Source organism: Corvus cornix, chromosome 9 (genome assembly GCF_000738735.6).
Source record: "Corvus cornix cornix isolate S_Up_H32 chromosome 9, ASM73873v5, whole genome shotgun sequence".
Classification (NCBI taxonomy): domain Eukaryota; kingdom Metazoa; phylum Chordata; class Aves; order Passeriformes; family Corvidae; genus Corvus; species Corvus cornix.
The window spans coordinates 12,015,684-12,033,115 of record NC_046339.1 but is presented as its reverse complement, the minus strand read 5'-3'; the positions used below and the strand labels follow the sequence as shown (position 1 = coordinate 12,033,115).

Genomic DNA, 17,432 nt, shown 5'->3' with positions numbered 1-17,432 from the left:
TTGCATCATGTAAGTAAGATGTAACACTTCTGTGTGTTCTTTTTTAATTTATAGCAATCCATTAAACTGCACAGACTGGTTGAGGCTCATAACAACACCATGGTCACTGTCTGCAGAAATAAGGAAGGTGACTCCTCTATGCCTCTTTTTTCAATGTGTTTTGTTTCTATAGCAATTTATATCAAACCCAAGCATGTATAGCAACAAATTTATTCTAAAGCAGTTTTCCTCTTCTGTTTCTCAGCTCAGTTAACTCACTTCTGCGCATAGAGTTATTTTGACTTAGGAATATGTTGTGGCACATCAAACATATTAATAATTGAGTGCAGCCTTAGCAGAAAATTGTCAGGAAAACTAAGCAATTTTTCTTAAAGTGGTGCTGACATAGCCAACAACATATCCACTGAATGGCTGTGAGTCCACCTAATTGCTCCATGCAAAGTCTGTTCATTGTCAAGGTATCTAGAGCACAATCCAAAGAGATTAAGTCAATTTAAGAAATGTAGATCCAGGGTTCTTTGGTTAGGTCAGTGCATTGGAACAGTAACCGCTGGTTGGGCTCCTGGGTAAATAAGGAGGAATTCTACAGCTGAAACTGATGCCTAGGCTTTTCTTAAATATTATAGGTTGCAAACTTAGGTCCTTTGTTTATCAGCCATTATAAAGAATTCTATTCAGGAAGTAGTTCCTTGTATTCTTTTCCCCTTGCTACAGAGAAATATCTGAAGCACAAAGTTTGCATTACTTGTCACTTTCAGGTTTCCAAGAGCTGGAATCACACCATCTTGTTCCTGGAGATATGATGATTTTGAAAGAGGGCAAAACCCTTTTGCCTTGTGATGCCATTCTGGTCAGTGGGCAGTGCACTGTAAATGAAAGCATGCTGACAGGTACAGCTCATCCCTCCCAGGTTTGCCATCTGAACACCCATCATTGCCCCATGGCTTCAGCCAGTGACAGAGGACAGACGGTGTTATCATGTACATCCCTTGCTGTGAGACAGTCCATAACTGGCTGAGAAGGGGATTCTTCTGGGTGTTTGCTATAATAGTGACTGAATTGTTGTTAATTGTCTAAATAGACAATATGGACTTTAGGAAGTCTCCTTTTCTACCTTCCTGGCATGCAGCGTTTAGGAAGAGGTGATTTCATTAGAAGGGAAAGAGTGGACAGTGAAGAGGAGGGAGCAGGACAGGAGAAGAAGCAATAGGTATGAAGCAAAGTTGTTCCTACACAGGGCCCACAGTCTACTCTGGATGTTGTGGTTTCTGTCACTGACTGAATGTGTCATTGCTGCAACATCTCCAACCTGTGGAGTGTCTGTCTAGCCCTCCAGACACTTGGCCCCACATTCCTGTGATAGCAGTGGAGGACACACCAGGTGGGAGAGGTCACTGAAAGCAGGATTTTTGGTGCAGGAGGAGGTCTATTTCTTGTTTTTAAATTTGGTCTTGGTCTGAATCAAACTGAAACTGATAGTTCTGAAATTTCATATAAATGAGAAATTCCAGAAACACCTTTCATTTAGAAAACTTCAGGTGCCACAATATTTCTTCCTCACCTTAGTATCTGCTTTGACATAAAAAGGGTATCTGTCACCTGCCAAGCATTGAGCTAAAGGCCCTGCTTTTTACTAGGGAGGGAAAATAGGGAATATCATATTCTCACCTGCTTGAGGGAATAGTTTAGTGACCTGCACATGAGGTTGAAATTAGGTAAACAACTTGTGGCCATCAATGGTAGTCATGCAACACCAGTTCGGGCCTCCTTTCAAGTCTCTATATCTACAGCCAGAGTTTGGACTGCTTTCAGTCCTCAGATTTGCATGAAGCTGCTGCACTGATGAAAAGGAAAACTCTTCTCTGGCAGTCTGTTTGCTAGGCTTTAAGCTCTATTCATTCTGAAGATGTCAAAATATAAAAGTAAAATTTCTGTAAATTGGTTTCTCTAGTAAACACCTTTAACTTATCACCTAGATGTCTAGGTACTTATTTGAAAGTCAGCAGGCTGTTATTAAGTGTACTGCAGTTTTTCTCATCTGAGCTAATCTTCCCTAGGAGAAAGTATTCCAGTAACAAAGACCCATCTACCTCAAACTGATAACTCCAAGCCCTGGAGAGTGTACTGTGCAGAGGATTACAAAAAACATGTCCTCTTCTGTGGAACAGAGGTCATCCAGACCAAGGCAGATGACAGAGGAGTAGTTAAAGCTGTGGTGCTGCGGACTGGTCAGTCAACACTTGAGTTCACTTTTCCTTCCATGATTTTTCTCACTGGAACAGTCTGACAATGTATCCAATCACATTAAGTTAAAGGTACTAATCTATATTCACAACACTCAGACAGAGAATCATCATCCTGGGCTGGATTAAGTTGTTATGCATTGTTTCTGTTTGCTTGGCATAACTTCTGTAAAAACTGTCAGCATATAATTATGAAGAAGAATTTTGCTTTGCTTCTGAGACATTGAAAAATCCTCCCCCCTAAGACAAGAATACCTCTTTTCTATATTCTGCAGATAAGGCCACATACACTAAAATGAAACACCTGGGCCTTCTTTCATAACTTGCAGGAATTATGAATAATTTTGAAGCCCTCCATTCTTTGCAGAGAATTTTTTGAAATATTTTCCCCTTGAAATGATTTAAATTTGTCTTTCCAGGTTTCAACACAGCCAAGGGTGATCTGGTGAGGTCCATTCTCTACCCTAAACCCATGAACTTCAAGCTGTACAGAGATGCCCTCCGGTTCCTGATGTGCCTCATAGCATTTGCAGCCATTGGAATGATCTACACAGTGTGTGTATTTGCACTTACTGGGGTGAGTTACTAAATGCAGGAGAAATGGTCACATCTAAGAGATTTGAAACTGGAGTGACTTCATAAAAATTTATATATAAAAACATAGTCCTTGTCACTTTCCTTTTTACCTTAGTACATGAGTCCATTTTACAGTGCAGTTGAATTGGTAACAGTACACAAACTGTCATACATTCAATTCCAAGATGCCAAACCTACTGCTGCCCAATAACAATTTTTTCTGAGGTCTTGGAAAATCCTGTGCAAGCCCTGCATAGGTTATCTGCAGCTCAGCACCCTGTAAGAACCTTTTACAGGGTTTTTGTGGCACTTTTTTGTACATTCCTAGAAAAAGCACAAGTGAGTCATGAGTTAAGTGGGACAGAGGCAGATGTGTTATTGTGAAAGGCAGCTTTCCAAAAACTTCAGCTTAGATCAAAGAACCATCTCTCCCTGTCTGCTCTCTGAGAGTAACTGGTGTCAAATGCTTATGTTAAATGGTAGAAAGTAGGTATAGAACCATTTGTCCCTGGTATAGTCTTCTAACTTCCTGAAGAGAAAAGTTTAAGAGTTCAGAAAGCTGTCTTTTGTATTTGGATCCTCTACTGTAACAGTCACTGAAAATCTCCTAGAGTGTGGTTTAATCTATTTATTAATTCATCTAAGTCTTGGACTGGACAGCACCTGTGGCAATGATTCCCATAGTTTCATTATGTACTGTGCAAAAATGTTTTTAGAGTTGCTGTTTGAATCACTGAAGGCACTGTAGGTTTTGTTTTAGAGAAGTAGCAAACAGCTGCTTTCTGTTTGCTGCTTCCTGTACTAGTTTTGACTTAAGAGATCATTTGCCACTCCTTTGGCCACCTTTCTCCCGTGTTACAGAGCCCTGAGCAGTACAAGTGTAAACAGAGATCATTGAAAATGACTGGTATTACAAAGAACTCCCTGTTGTCTTCTGTCTTCTTCTCTCATATCTTTGTATAGTCATCTGGGTGGGGCAGGGTGGTGGATGGGAGATAACCTACACTTAGTTATCACTCAGCTTAATATCCTTGAGAATTTTGGGGAAATAATTTTGCAAAGGTAACTGTCCTGTATCAGGACAGTTGAATCTCCCACATCTCAATGTGGAACTAAGACTTACTGTATCAGGAAGCAGCAGAAGACAGCTATTCCCTAGGGGAGACAAGCCAGGAGGCGAGGATGACCAGAGCACGGATAATTGAGCACAATCACAGAGTGTCTGAACATGGTGAGGAGAGCTGGGTGCAGGTAACAGCCCATCAACAGTCCCAGGCAAGGTAAAGTGGTAAATAATCCAGGGAGATCAGTCAGAAGCAGAAGGAGATGAGGACAAGAGACAAGGCTGTGACACACATCTTAAGGTGTCCATCCAAGTGACAGAAGTGGGTATACCCACAGCATGGCTCAGACAGGCACTGAAGGCCCAGGCCTGAGCTTAAATGGAGCTCCTGAACCCATGAGCAGAGGATGTGGATAGAGGTGAGGCTAGTGAGGGTAATTAAGGGCTATTAGTACACCTAGGGCCCTGCCATATTGGTCTCTAAATCTCTGGAGGGTTCACCTGAAACCCTTTTAAAATAGTTCACTCATTCTTATGCATCAAGGTCAATGTGAGAAGAGTTATACACTGTAAACAGTAGTTCTGCAAATTTTAAAGCCTAATTGATTTAGAACTTCTTTAGAAACTTTCAAGAAATCATTTCATGCCATGATAATTATCTGCCAATGTAAAGTCCAATTCATGAGTTGCAAGGTTGATTCTGTAATTCAGTTTTTGAATAATTTTTCTCTTGGGGAATAATGTACAATCAGTGGGCTCAGAAGATTATTTTCCCTGAAGATATCAAAGAAAGTGTGTTTAAGAACATATTCTTGTGTCTGCTTTGCAGTTTTTTCCTTTTTTTCTTAATTTAACTTCCCCATTGTAATATGTAAAATACATGCTGGTGTTACCTCAATTGCTGAAGCTGTCAATCTTGTAAGATTGAATCACAGGATGTACTAAATGCTTTCTCTTCTCTTTCTGTGAGTGTTTATCTAAAGATGGATGGTAAGTACTTCCTTCTAACATAAAATAGATACAAAATATTATCAAAATGGTGTGTTCTGTGGTCTGAGACAGTATCAATGAAGGGAGAACCAGAACATGATGGAAATTCAGCACATCAAATGCAACATGATTTATAGTCAAAGTCCCAAGCTCAGAAGTAGTAATAGTAGATCTCAGTGATGGTTTGCAAGTCCTTCTGAACTGAAAATTTGCTTTAGTTTGCAGTGTCTCAGTTCTGGGACTCCAATTTGAAAAGCATTCAATTCTTTAGCATTCATATCAACTGCCCAGAATAGTGGTGCCCACACTCAGCATCCTGGCAGTCGGTTTTACACTGACCACTAAGCTCCCAAATTATAGATTGCTTTTACAAATGTAACTGTTATTTCCATGTCTTTTCCTGCAGGTAAAAGCTATTTTCTTTCACAACTCCTAGAACATAAGGTCAGAAGAAATCATTAGCTCATACAGTCTGCCCTCCTTTTCAGCACCATCCCATATGTCTCACCTGCCACCTTAACATGAGGTCCAGAGCTGTGCCTGTAGGCATTTGGATGAATGCCCATATAAATAGCAGATTCCTGTGTGCTGTGTCATGGGAAAATGGGTTTGACTGAGGGTGCAGTGATCTAGCTGGCATGTTTGAATGCACGTGTTTTGGAGGAGGCTGTGAACTCTGCCTGGAGGTTTGTTTGCATGGAGAATGAATGAAGGCCTGGGGGCTGCTCTTTAGCAGTGATGAGGCTTTAAAGCCTCTGGTTAAATCAAGCCTATCAATTTCTTATGGATATGAATACATGATGGACCATGGGCAGAAAACAGTACAGCCTGGAGCACCTGCAGTGGAGGGGAGGCGGGATGAAGAGGGCTACACCCAGTGCAAGCACCACTCCTTGCCACTCTCTTCCTGATAACTGTCCTTGTTATTATGTCAGGAGGAGACAGGAGAAATAGTGAAGAAGGCTCTGGATGTTATCACTATTGCTGTCCCACCAGCTCTTCCAGCTGCCTTGACAACAGGAATCATCTATACGCAGCAGAGGTTGAAGAAAAAAGGCATCTTTTGCATCAGCCCACAGAGGATCAACATATGTGGACAGCTGAACCTTGTCTGCTTTGACAAAGTAATGGCTGTGTGGTGGTTATGCCCTCACTGGTAATGAGAGCCATGGTGGGGGTGGGAGGCTGGGGTTTGATTGAGCATTTCCATTGTATTTTAGAAACACAATGACCAATGCTGTGTACTTAAGTTCTTGTTGTCTGAACAGAATCTGTGGCAAATTCTTGTTTTTCTTGGAATCTAGGAATTGTCTTGTAGCCCTTTTGCTCTGCCCCATGCTGGCATTTTCTGGAGAGTAACCTCTTAAAATAAGTCTTGCTTTTCATTCCTCTCGGAGCTCTCATGTGGGAAGTTAATTTAAACGTACATTTTAACTTAGACTGGCACCTTAACAGAAGATGGCCTGGATCTCTGGGGCTTGCTGCCCTCTGAAAGAAACTGGTAAGGCTCCCTGACACATCAATGGCATCTAAATTTGGTGGGGTAGTGACTGGATTCTTCTACTAGACATAGGACCAAATCTGAAAGACAGTTAATGTTAAACACTTAAGCAGTTTGAAGTTCCCCATGTTTAGATTTTTAATTTTATTTCCATATCCTCTGGAAAATGAATTGTTTGCCTTATCCCAAGGGTCTTGCTCCACGTGAAAAGATGCAGCCACTGTCACCAGCATTTGGCACAGCATGTCCAGGCAGACAGTCTGCAGTAGGCAGGCTGGGTTCGATCTCAAAGCTGCAGTGTAACCCAAATCCTTTATGACAGGAAATCACTGTTATCCACAAGATTGATGCTCTGTTCTTTCAATGGCCTTGATTTTGCCCATTTACATTTCCAGAAATGTGCATGCACAGAGTTGCTCAAACTTATATCAGTATTAGAACTCAAGAGTCTTTGCACAAGCCTCAAAGAAGATATTTTATAATAATCTGTTCCTCTCTCCATCCCATTGGACTCCCTAACTAGGCATAACACACTTGTTTTGAGCATGTGTATCCCAGCCTTAATAGGTGCATGAAAAGCAGTTCATGGGGGAGGACAAGTCCCCAGAACATGTGTGTGGTCTCGCCTCAGGATGGGACTTTAACTGCCCCCAATTTAGGATTTTTTTTCTTTTAGTCTTATGTTGTTTGGTGTTCTCTGACAGTAACTTTTGTGTTCTCTTTTGATTTAGCTTTCAGGACATTCACAGTTTCCCTGCAGACCACAGCCTGCCTTGGGGCCCAGTGTTCAAAGCACTGGCAGTTTGTCATTCATTAATTGTTTGGGAGGGCAAGATCCAAGGAGACCCACTGGATGTGAAAATGTTCGAGGCCACTAACTGGGTAAAGCTGTGCTTTGTTGTTATGCAAACAGTGGGGAGATCACCTTGCCATCTCAGGTTTAGCCAGACACCCATCGAAGTTACAAAAAAATCAGGAATTCAGTTAAATAATTCCTGTGAAACAGGAATAATTGAGTTTCCTTTGACACCAAAAAATATTTTTGTTCCTCACAATCATGTTGTGATGATAAAAAATCCAGATGATTTGTGGAATACTTCAAGAGCAGAGCTTTCTACATTAATACAAATTCTTGTATATTATTTTCTCGTTGAGTCTATGTTATATCTAAAGTTTTTTGTTTATTTAAGTGTGTTGTAATGAATAAAGGATTTATTGTCAGTGAGAGGACATAACCTATTTGCTGTGCAAGAGTACAGCAATGTCTTACTGAACCTGGTGAGGCTTTCTATTTGGTTGCCAAGAGAAGCAGTGGATTTTCCGTTATTGGAAGTTTTTAGTTTTACATCTGACAGATTGCTCCCAGCAATGAACAATATACCTCATTTAGAGGCAAGAAAAAGCTTTAAATGAATCCTTGAGGTTCCTTTTAGCTTTACTGGTGTTGCAGTCTGAAATATTTTTGTATTTCAATACACAGGTGATAGATGATTCCAGTGGACACCAGACTGAAGGTCAAGGATCCACAGATGCCACAGTTGTTAGACCTGGTCCTAAAGCTACCACTGTAAGATATTTGCAAGATTCACATCCATGATCAAGTTAGACTGTCAGTGTAAGGGTTACCTTTCAGTATAGGAATGTGTGGGTGTCCCTGTCCAAGAGAGCTCTTCCCCACTTTGTCTTTCCTGTACTGCCTGCAGAGAGAGAGATTGCTTTGCTGTCTCGAATTACAGATGCCTGGGGGAGCTTGCAGCTCACACAGTGAGCAGGGGGATGCTGGATTAGAGATTGTCCAGCCTGTCCTCGTGGCTTGAGACTCAACCCAAACTCAGCTGAGTGGGGAATGCAGTGGAGTCTGGTGGCTGATGTCAGATCCTTGGTGGTGACACACACTGGTGGGACACTTTCTGACAACCATTTTTCCTTTGCAAGACCAGTGTAAGACCTAACAGAGTCTTAGCAGAGAAACAAGACTAGTAAATTCCTTTCAGTGATTTACATTTAGTAGTCTGCTAAAATTGTCAGTGAACTTTTCCTACTGCTTAAGCTAAATATTTCTCCACAAATTTAATCTCGTCTTTATGTACCAGTCATTTCTGTCTAAGTGTAACAAATTAGCCCATTATACATGGTTAGCTTCTTTCCATAGCCCAAAGGACAGACCTAAAATCTTCTGGTCTGAGTTTAAAATCCTTGCTAGACTGTGTAATCCACTTGCTTTCCTCCTAGGCCCCAGTGGAAGGAATTACCATTTTACATCAGTTTCCATTTTCCTCAGCCTTGCAAAGAATGTCTGTCATTGCCCAGGAAATCGGTGGGGATCCACAGGCCTTCATAAAAGGGGCTCCAGAAATAGTAGCCATGCTGTGTAGAGCGGAAACAGGTAACAAACATTTATAAATGCTTCCTAGAAACACACATGTGTAAGTGACTTTCGATGGTGCAATGAAATGGAAGGTCCAAATGAGATTTCTGTGTCTAAGATTTTATAGTAAAGCCTGAAAAGTGTCTCTGTTGTACTCCAAGTCTAAGGCTAAGCTCTCACACAGCCCTTCTCAACAAGGAAGGATTGCTAAGAGATAAAAGTAGCTATCAACTCCTGTACAAGGTGTACAGTCTCTGGCAGAATAATATTTGGAAAAGTTGTCTACAGGTCTGGCTCCCCCCCCCAAAAAAAGTAGACTTTTTTTTTCTCCAAACCTTGGGAGGGCAACTAGAGAAGCACAGATCCTTCATGACACCCTGGAAGAAGATAAGTCTTTGCAGTGTATGTTTTGAACTTTTAAGTTCAAAATGATAAAGGAGAGGCAAAGATTTTCTTATGGAACAAAATTAAGTTCAGCTCCTTTCTTTGATGTGCTTGGCCTATCAGTATACTCTGGGCACTCTGGGACATAAACCTTCCCTGCTCCAAGGCTTCCTTTTATTAGAGAGCAGTTAAATGCTGTGATAAAATGTCTTTTCCTGTTTTGCACAGTCCCATCGAACTTTGAAAGCAAGCTCCTGCTCTACACAGCCCAGGGCTTTAGGGTCATTGGACTGGCCTGTAAATCTCTCCAGGCAGGGAAACTGCCTGCTGCTCTAACAAGGTAAGCCATAAAAAGCACTGCTTCTGGCCATGTTCAGCCATGGGCCAGTGGTGCCTCACAAAGCACCATCACCACATCACCCCTGCCAAGAGCAGGGTCATAGTACAGAGTTTTGTTAGATTCAGGCCAGAGGGAATCTGATTTAAATCTGGATATAGGTCTGGGAATAGACAGAGGGCACTCCTATAGCACATGCCCACAATTCCTGCACATTTCCTAACTTTCTTAACTCTGGATTAACATAGGAAGCATAATTCTGTTACACTTGAAGACTAGTACACGCCCCCCTCATTCCATCATTTCCACTAGTCTTGCAGATTTACCCAGGCTTGCAGTTGAAGAGAAGTCTTTTAAAGATTTTTTTATTATCCACAGTCTGATTAAGCAAAGGCAGCAGATGACCCCCATTACTGTTCTCTAGCCCAGTCAAAGTCAGTAAACTATCTTCTGCTGTTGTGTTGGTCCAATCATTTAGCTTTCTAGCTTTAGCCCTCTTTAGTTTCTAAAGAAGTCAGCAAACTCTTCTACTATGCTTATGGTATTAGTTTTTCACAAGCCTCAGAAAAGAACACTTACACATGAATCCATACAGTTTTTCCCAAATCCCTTTCGCTTTTTCCTGTGATACTCCAGAAACACCCTTTCTGAAATATCTGCAGTTACTGAGCTTCTGCTATCCTCTCTCTTTACTAGCTGCAGGTCCTAATCCAGGTGAGGCTCACTTGCTTTTTCACAGGGTTTTTTGCTTTGCTGAAAGGGCCAATGGACACCGACACAGAGTGAAAGTTGTTATGTAACTCTTGTGACAAACCTATCCAACCCAATGAGCAAATGTGTGTGAAATGGCCCAGATTTTGCAGTTGTGTGTGCAGTTACAACATGTGTGATGTTTATGCTGCCAGGAGAATGGAGAAAGCTGCTGGTCAAACACAAGATCTGCAGTGAAAGCAGTGACTGTCCAGGCATCACCTGACTCAGCTACTCTGACTGCCATGCAAGCGTTTGAGTTTGGCATTGCCTTCTCCTTGGTGGCTAAAATAAGTGCTTGAAAGCTTTTCTTCTTTTCAGATTCTTCAGAGTCAACCTGTATCCCTGAGAGACCTCTAGTTCATGACTCAGGGATGGGGTGTTTACCAAATTCTGTTCTCAACTGAATGTGTTCAACTGTAAAAAAGCAATAGCACAGGTGAAAACAAAAATGTAGGGGAAAACAGAATTTGAGTTGCCACAGGCTGTTTGCTCAGGTCCAACTGTCAAGAGGAGCAGACATGTTAATTAAGGTGTGTTTCTTTGTTGTACAGTTCTCAAATGAGAAAGTCTAGTGTGCAGGAACTTTCCAAATCAGTCCACCACAGTTTGGGAGTCCTGCACGAAATTTGGGGTTCTGGTACTGAATTAGCACTGCTGGTATTGAAAGCACCACAAAAGAGAGACATCCTAGAACTGCAGAAAATAGACAAATTATTTTAATTCTTTTGAGTTAAGCAGGATGGTTGAGAGTTATAACTGGCTATCACCAAATCCAATGCTGATAAAGGCAAAATTAATAATTAAATCTGTTTCTTTTTGACTGTTAGGGAGGAGGTAGAATCTGATCTGACATTCCTGGGTCTGCTGATAATGGAGAATCGATTAAAGAGGGAGACAAAGCCTGCCCTGGAAGAGCTCAGTGCTGCCTGCATCAGGAGTGTTATGGTCACAGGTATTTAAAAAAGGTGGATTATTTATGTGGTCACTGGTCCAGACAGGGAGTCCAACAATATTTAAGTGAAAAGTCTGCTGTTTTCACTACCGCTGGTAGGAAGGCACAGATATTTAATCCAAGAAGTGTCTGTGTTTTAATAATGACATAAGGTGAGCCATGTTGTCCCTGGCAACTTCACCAGGCTGTATCTGATTCTAATAAAGGCATGTCATGCAAGATCCCTTTTTTATAGGGCCTCCTGAAATGAGCAGAGATGGAGCATGCATGCTCAGGACACATCTCCAAACTTTTTAACAGCTGTAACTCATGCCTACCAGAGCATGTTTATCCTTTTTTTTTTTTTTTGTCTTGAAGGGTTATTCTACCCACATCTAAACCAGGGTTTGGATAGAGTAACCCCAAGTCTTTCCATTGTCCAAAGACTTGGGCCTCACTCCTTTCAGCCCACATACACCAAAGCCAATCAATGAGAATCAGGGATACCAGCAGCAACTTAGCACTGAACCCCTTATTGGTTTTTGTCTAAAACAAATAATCTAGGACCACGTTCCCCATCTGGATTTCTTCAAGCTGAATATGAAAATATTTCATCTCCAGATCAAAATATTTATTTTCCAAATGAAAATATGTTTCAGTGATTGAGACAAACCTTATCTGGAAAGTTTCAGTCTTTATCAAAACTTTCTTATGCACAGCTACTGAAATCTCACTGATTCTTCTGGATATATTTGAAAATTCAGAATTCAGGCTAATGAATAAACAATTCCTCACTGCAAAAATTTTTAGGTAACACTCCCTTTGTTTTTTGTAGGAGACAACATTCAGACAGCTATAACAGTTGCCAAAAATGCTGGCATGATTGCTCCAACACAGAGAGTGATTCTTGTGGAAGCAAACAAAGTGCCTGGATCTTTTTCAGCATCTATAACCTGGAAATCCCTAGAAAAAAACAAAGCTGAAGATTACAGAAGCCTGGTGAGCATATCAGAAGCAGGTTTTGTGCAGCAGGAAAACAAACTTTAAATAAGGAGTGCGATTATGCTAGTATAACAGAGAACTGCCATTCACCATCAGAATATGTGCTAGAAGAGTTTAGGAAGAGGAGATCTTTATAAAAATGTACTCCCCTAGAGCTTACTTCCTAGCATATTATCCTGTGAGCACATTTTTGCTAACTGCCTAGCTGGGTTTGAGAACAGCTTCGCAGAAATCCCAGAAAGATTTGTCTCTAGCCCTCATGCTTAGCTGATGCCAGTTTAAATGCTTCCTTTCCCTGCAAGATAAAATTCATGGTATAAATGTGAACTTAAAATCTGTGGAGCTGCATTGAATGAACCAGCCCTGTTCAAGCAGGTAGAGTGTTAGCACTTCCCCTTACCTGCAGAATTAAAGCACGGATCCACTGTTGAGAAATTGCATGTACACAGTGAAACATAGGCAAGCCAGGCTAAGAAATTTATTCCATCAAGGATCTCCACAGAGAAGCTGGGATGAAGACCAGTTACTTTCTCCCTGAAGAGTTAGTCTGAAGGTGCTGACCCTTCCCTGGGAAGTATAGAGTCAGGCAGATGGTACAGGATATCTGCAGGGGCTGTTGAGTGGCTCCTCAGCCTGAGCAACTTCTGCCCTGTGTTTCACTGCAGAAAGGCTTGCTTAGATGTGGTGCCCATCTTCTGTCTCTAGTCCCTCTCATTTCCAGTGCAGCCCACCAGATTGGCACTGCTGCATGAATCCTATCAAATGCAAGAGTCCATTTGATAGAACTCATGCAACAAACACCCAGTTAACACTGGTATTATTGGCATTATATGCCTCAATCCCTTTACAAATCCAGGGAAAGGCAATGGGCCTTGAACCCAAGTCTCCCAGAGTCTTCAAAAGCACCCTCCCACGGTATGTCCTTTACTTTGCCTGTAGTAGTGTCTGTGTAAACGCAGAGTAGCTTTTCAGGCCCTGGGCACAGCACTCATTCTGTCTTATTTTATAGGAGGATGATAGTCAGACTGAGCCAGGAATCAGGCTGGCATTGGGATCAGGCCAGTATCATTTTGCCATGAGTGGAAAATCTTACCAAATAATAGCACAGCATTTCAGGCACTTACTTCCAAAGGTAAGATCTGGATTATTTAACTGGAGTAGCCTTGCCATTCAGGAGATATGGATTGTCCCAGTATAATCAGCTGAAGAGACCTGTATCAGGACATCTTCTGGGAACAATTATAACCCTGAAATACTCACAGGCTAGATGAATCTAAGATATTATTATATGGGGAAGGATCTGAAAATCCCTGTATTTTTCTCTGCACATGAGAGGAGCAGGCATGCCTTATGGTGTGAGGACAAGATTTAAAACATTTGTGCCCGTATTCCTACCCCATGCACAACACTGACCTGTTTCAGAGAACAGGAGAAAGCATGGTATTACACATGGTGCAATTCAGCATAGCTTGTCTGTTTCATGGACAGGATAGTCTCATGAATTCTCTTCTTATAACTCCCCGCCTGGCAATCTGTGTTCATCAGGTAACTCAAATGGCATACCAGGCCTTGTGTCCTTATTGTCATTGTTACTTTTTCAAAATATTGATTAAGACCCCCTTTATCTTCTATCATCAGCCTTTCCTGCTTCAGAGTCTAGAATCAGCCGTTTGTTTATAAATGTGATATTTGGTGATTTTTATTCAGATTATTACTGAAATCACTTCAAGTGTTTTAAAAATAATTTCCCTTTTTTCTCCTTATAGCTCTTGCTGAATGGAACAGTTTTTGCTAGAATGTCTCCTAGTCAGAAATCCAGCCTTGTAGAAGAGTTTCAAAAGCTGGAGTAAGTTCCTAATGAATTTGAAAGTGTTTGTTGAATTTTCAGGCTAGAAAAGAGTCTAGAAAGAGCTAGCTTTTGTCTAGCATAGAGTTACATGGAACTGCACAAAACTGAAACCTCCACAGATCTACACCTTGGCAATTCAATTCCAAAAGTCTGTTAAAAAAGAGACACTGAACTCCATGCTGATTTGGCAACCTGTCGAAGGTCAAACGCTCCTGTGGTCCTGGCTTTTTTTTGTTCACATCATTCTTCATTTTTACTTCTCTCTGGGCCTGAAGGATTGGGACTTGTCTCCCCAAGACTTTTAAGAATCTCTCCCAGCACTGCAGCTTCTCTGATGCTTGCTGTCTTTTTACTGTGCTACTGCTGGCTCAGTGTGATGGGTTAGAAAATGTGGTGGGGCAGTCTGGATTGCTCACAGTCACAGTGGTACATATACATATACATATACATATACATATACATATTCCTCAGTCTCAGGCATCTTGTTGCCTGTTGTTCAGCTGTTTCCCAAGTCTTTTGAAGACCTCACCCTTACTTCACCTAGCTAGCCTCAGGCCTTGTCTTAGAGCAAGGTGAGCTTTAGGCCATTTCAGATTGTGTGCAGTTGTGAGCACCTCAACTGCTGTCTGGCCAGACAGGCTTTAACTTTCCAGAAGGCTTTTAACAAAAAAGCTTGCACGACGTGCATAAATGACTTGCATGGAGCAGGCTATGATTCCTCACTTGCCTTATGACTGTATTTTTTAGTTACTTTGTGGGCATGTGTGGAGATGGAGCCAATGACTGTGGGGTAAGTGACATTTTTTACCATATATTTTAAAAATGAGAGATTAATACAATGCCAGTAGAGTATTCCAAACTGAGCACATGCTGGAGATGGGAGTATACCACTTATTCACAGAGCAGCTGTACTATCACCAGTATTGATTTAGACCTGATCCCACTGTGTGGTCCTTACCATGCAAGAGCTGTCCTAGGCAAAGATTTTTGCAGTTTGTGATCTCAAAGACTGATTCATCTGCCTTGCAAAAACCACCAGAAGATTCTCCTGGGGGAAGCAAGCAGAGAACCTAGACTAGCTGCATAAAGTCTGGGAGCAAATAAGTGCTAAAAAACAAGGCAGAGCCAAACCTGTCTTCTGCAACTGGTAGTGGATGGCTGTTGGGTCTGTGGAAAATGACCTTTCCCATGCTCTCATCCCCATTCTTTCCCTGAACTCGACATCTCACTGAAGGACCCCTCAGGGTGGAGCACACCCAGGGAGTGAAGGGGGACTGCTGTGCACAGAACACATCCTGTAATAAGGGGTCACTGCTTGGCTGACATGTAAGTTGCTGTGTCTTCCTGGTGAGCACTGAGGAGGATTGTGACTTTCAGGCTTTGAAAGTGGCACATGCAGGGATATCACTGTCGGAGCAGGAGGCGTCTGTGGCTTCACCTTTCACATCCCAAACCCCCAGCATAGCCTGTGTTCCAGAGCTAATCAGGTAAGCATGGGGTTTTGTTTCCTATTTCATAAAAAAGGAAGTTCCCACTCCTCTCAAACATAAGTCTTGGCTGTTCCCATCAAGTCACAATATGCATGTCTAGAGAAAAATAATTGTGTTTGGCCTTGAAATTGCCATTTGCCTAGTCCCTATCTGAAATTCCTTTAAGATACATTAATTATCACAAGAGGAGGACATTTACAGTTGAGCTTTATGTCATCAAAAGTATTTTAAATGCAAAAGAAATAACAAAATGAACAGTGCTCCATAAAGCTGAATCAAATGTCCACCAGCCAACCTGTACACAAATGTTAGGTCCTACCTCTGGTACCCTATGCAGGCAAAATTTGACATATATTATGCCAGGATCCTGATTTTGCTTACTGGGGCATTTGAGCAGCCAGGGAGAGAGCATAATCCTCATTGGATACTGTATGTTCACTCTTAGAGGAGAGGACTTGCTCAAACTCACTGAGTAGCTGCTTGGCTTTGTAAGTTTTCCCTCATACAGAGTTGTTACCTACACTACTAATGTTAGCAGTAAAAGTTGCTGGGGTAAATTGTAGTCTACAGAACACAGGTGACTGGAACCAAGCCCATTTAATTGAACAAGATATCTGCAAGTGAAGATTTTACTTTCATTTAGGTCAGATTTTATTTATTTCACCTCCCAGCAAGATAGTGGTAGAGGCTTCTCTGCTTGTGACACATGCCTTGTTTTTCAACAGCCTTTTGAGAGACCTGGTACCAGGAGCAGACCCCATCACCTAATTGCTGTCCTTTATTTATGCCTTCACACAGGGAAGGCCGTGCTGCTCTTGTCACGTCCTTTTGCATGTTCAAGTACATGGCACTGTACAGCACAATTCAGTACCTTGGTGTTCTCCTGCTTTACTGGGTATGTGTTGGGGACATGCTGGCAGGAACTGGATGAGCTACTAGTGCCTTGTAGGAGAAACGGGGCATAAAAGCCACCTGAAATAGGAGATGGAGCAAACTTCTGTGGTGTGATCATATGGTCCTCCTGTACCTCAGTGGAAAACTGGAAAGATTCTTCCCATTAACTTCAGCCAGAGGGCTCAAGATCCAAGCTGGGCAAAAAGAAAACTGAGATACTGAATGGTGTTTTGGATGAGGGCATGTGTCTGTGAAAAGGAAGAATCTGGTGTAAGCATCTGCTGTTACAATTTATTCAGCATTTAAAGCATGAATTAACTTGACAGTAAGAAAATCCCCTGGAGTGCCTTAAACCACTTTTGCATAGCTTTTTCCCAGATGGAGAGGAGGGCTTTATATTCAGAAGTAACCCAGCAGTGAGAAAGCAGTCTCTTCAAATATTCTTCTCCTTTATTGCCTGGAGTGAACTGGAAGTGTAGTTAGTCCGAACAATGTGCAAAATGAGAATATTCACCACAGGCCCAATGGTGAGGAACCTATTGGCAGGGCAGTGAAATGTGTGATCTCCTTACCTGCAGAGAAGAATTTCAGAACAAACAGCAGAGCAGTAGCTCCATAGATATAGTACAGCTTTCTGAAGATGATATAAACATGCTCATGGCAGATCTCTGATTTGTGATTTTTTTCTTTGTTTTTCTCTTTTCAGCAACTAAACTCCTTTGGGAACTACCAATTCTTGTTCCAAGATCTGGCTATTACCACTGTAATTGGTGTGACAAGTAAGCCCCTTAGTCATCCTATGTATTAATGAGAGAACGATCTCAAATATTTTTCTTCTCCTTGGAAATGCATAATTCTATGTACAGAAAGGAAGAAAATGGCTTCCTGCAGACTAAACATCCTTTAAGTAGAATACAGGATGTTTAGATTAGTAGAAGAGGGCTCTTGCTTGAGAAAAGCCCTGAAGATGGGTAATATTTAGTGGTGCATTTGCTGAGCATGTAGGTTGTTGCTAACTGGAGTGCTATCTTTAGAAGGAATAAACCCACAC

The 17,432-nt window shown here is 41.7% G+C and overlaps 1 protein-coding gene across 2 annotated transcripts in view; it reads left to right on the top strand.

The window, feature by feature from the left end:
• The window catches only part of ATP13A4 (ATPase 13A4), a 45,060-nt gene that overhangs the window by 18,679 nt on the left and 8,949 nt on the right, over positions 1-17,432 (top strand). For both annotated transcript variants that reach the window (XM_039556594.1, XM_010406179.3), the window contains 18 exons: positions 55-127; positions 759-890; positions 2,058-2,228; positions 2,663-2,820; positions 5,808-5,996; positions 6,312-6,373; positions 7,105-7,255; positions 7,854-7,940; positions 8,606-8,759; positions 9,354-9,465; positions 11,043-11,167; positions 11,982-12,145; positions 13,158-13,280; positions 13,915-13,994; positions 14,745-14,787; positions 15,375-15,484; positions 16,286-16,382; positions 17,088-17,160. In XM_039556594.1, the coding sequence (XP_039412528.1) occupies positions 55-127; positions 759-890; positions 2,058-2,228; positions 2,663-2,820; positions 5,808-5,996; positions 6,312-6,373; positions 7,105-7,255; positions 7,854-7,940; positions 8,606-8,759; positions 9,354-9,465; positions 11,043-11,167; positions 11,982-12,145; positions 13,158-13,280; positions 13,915-13,994; positions 14,745-14,787; positions 15,375-15,484; positions 16,286-16,382; positions 17,088-17,160 (2,104 nt within the window). The remainder of the gene's footprint in view (positions 1-54; positions 128-758; positions 891-2,057; positions 2,229-2,662; positions 2,821-5,807; positions 5,997-6,311; positions 6,374-7,104; positions 7,256-7,853; positions 7,941-8,605; positions 8,760-9,353; positions 9,466-11,042; positions 11,168-11,981; positions 12,146-13,157; positions 13,281-13,914; positions 13,995-14,744; positions 14,788-15,374; positions 15,485-16,285; positions 16,383-17,087; positions 17,161-17,432) is intronic.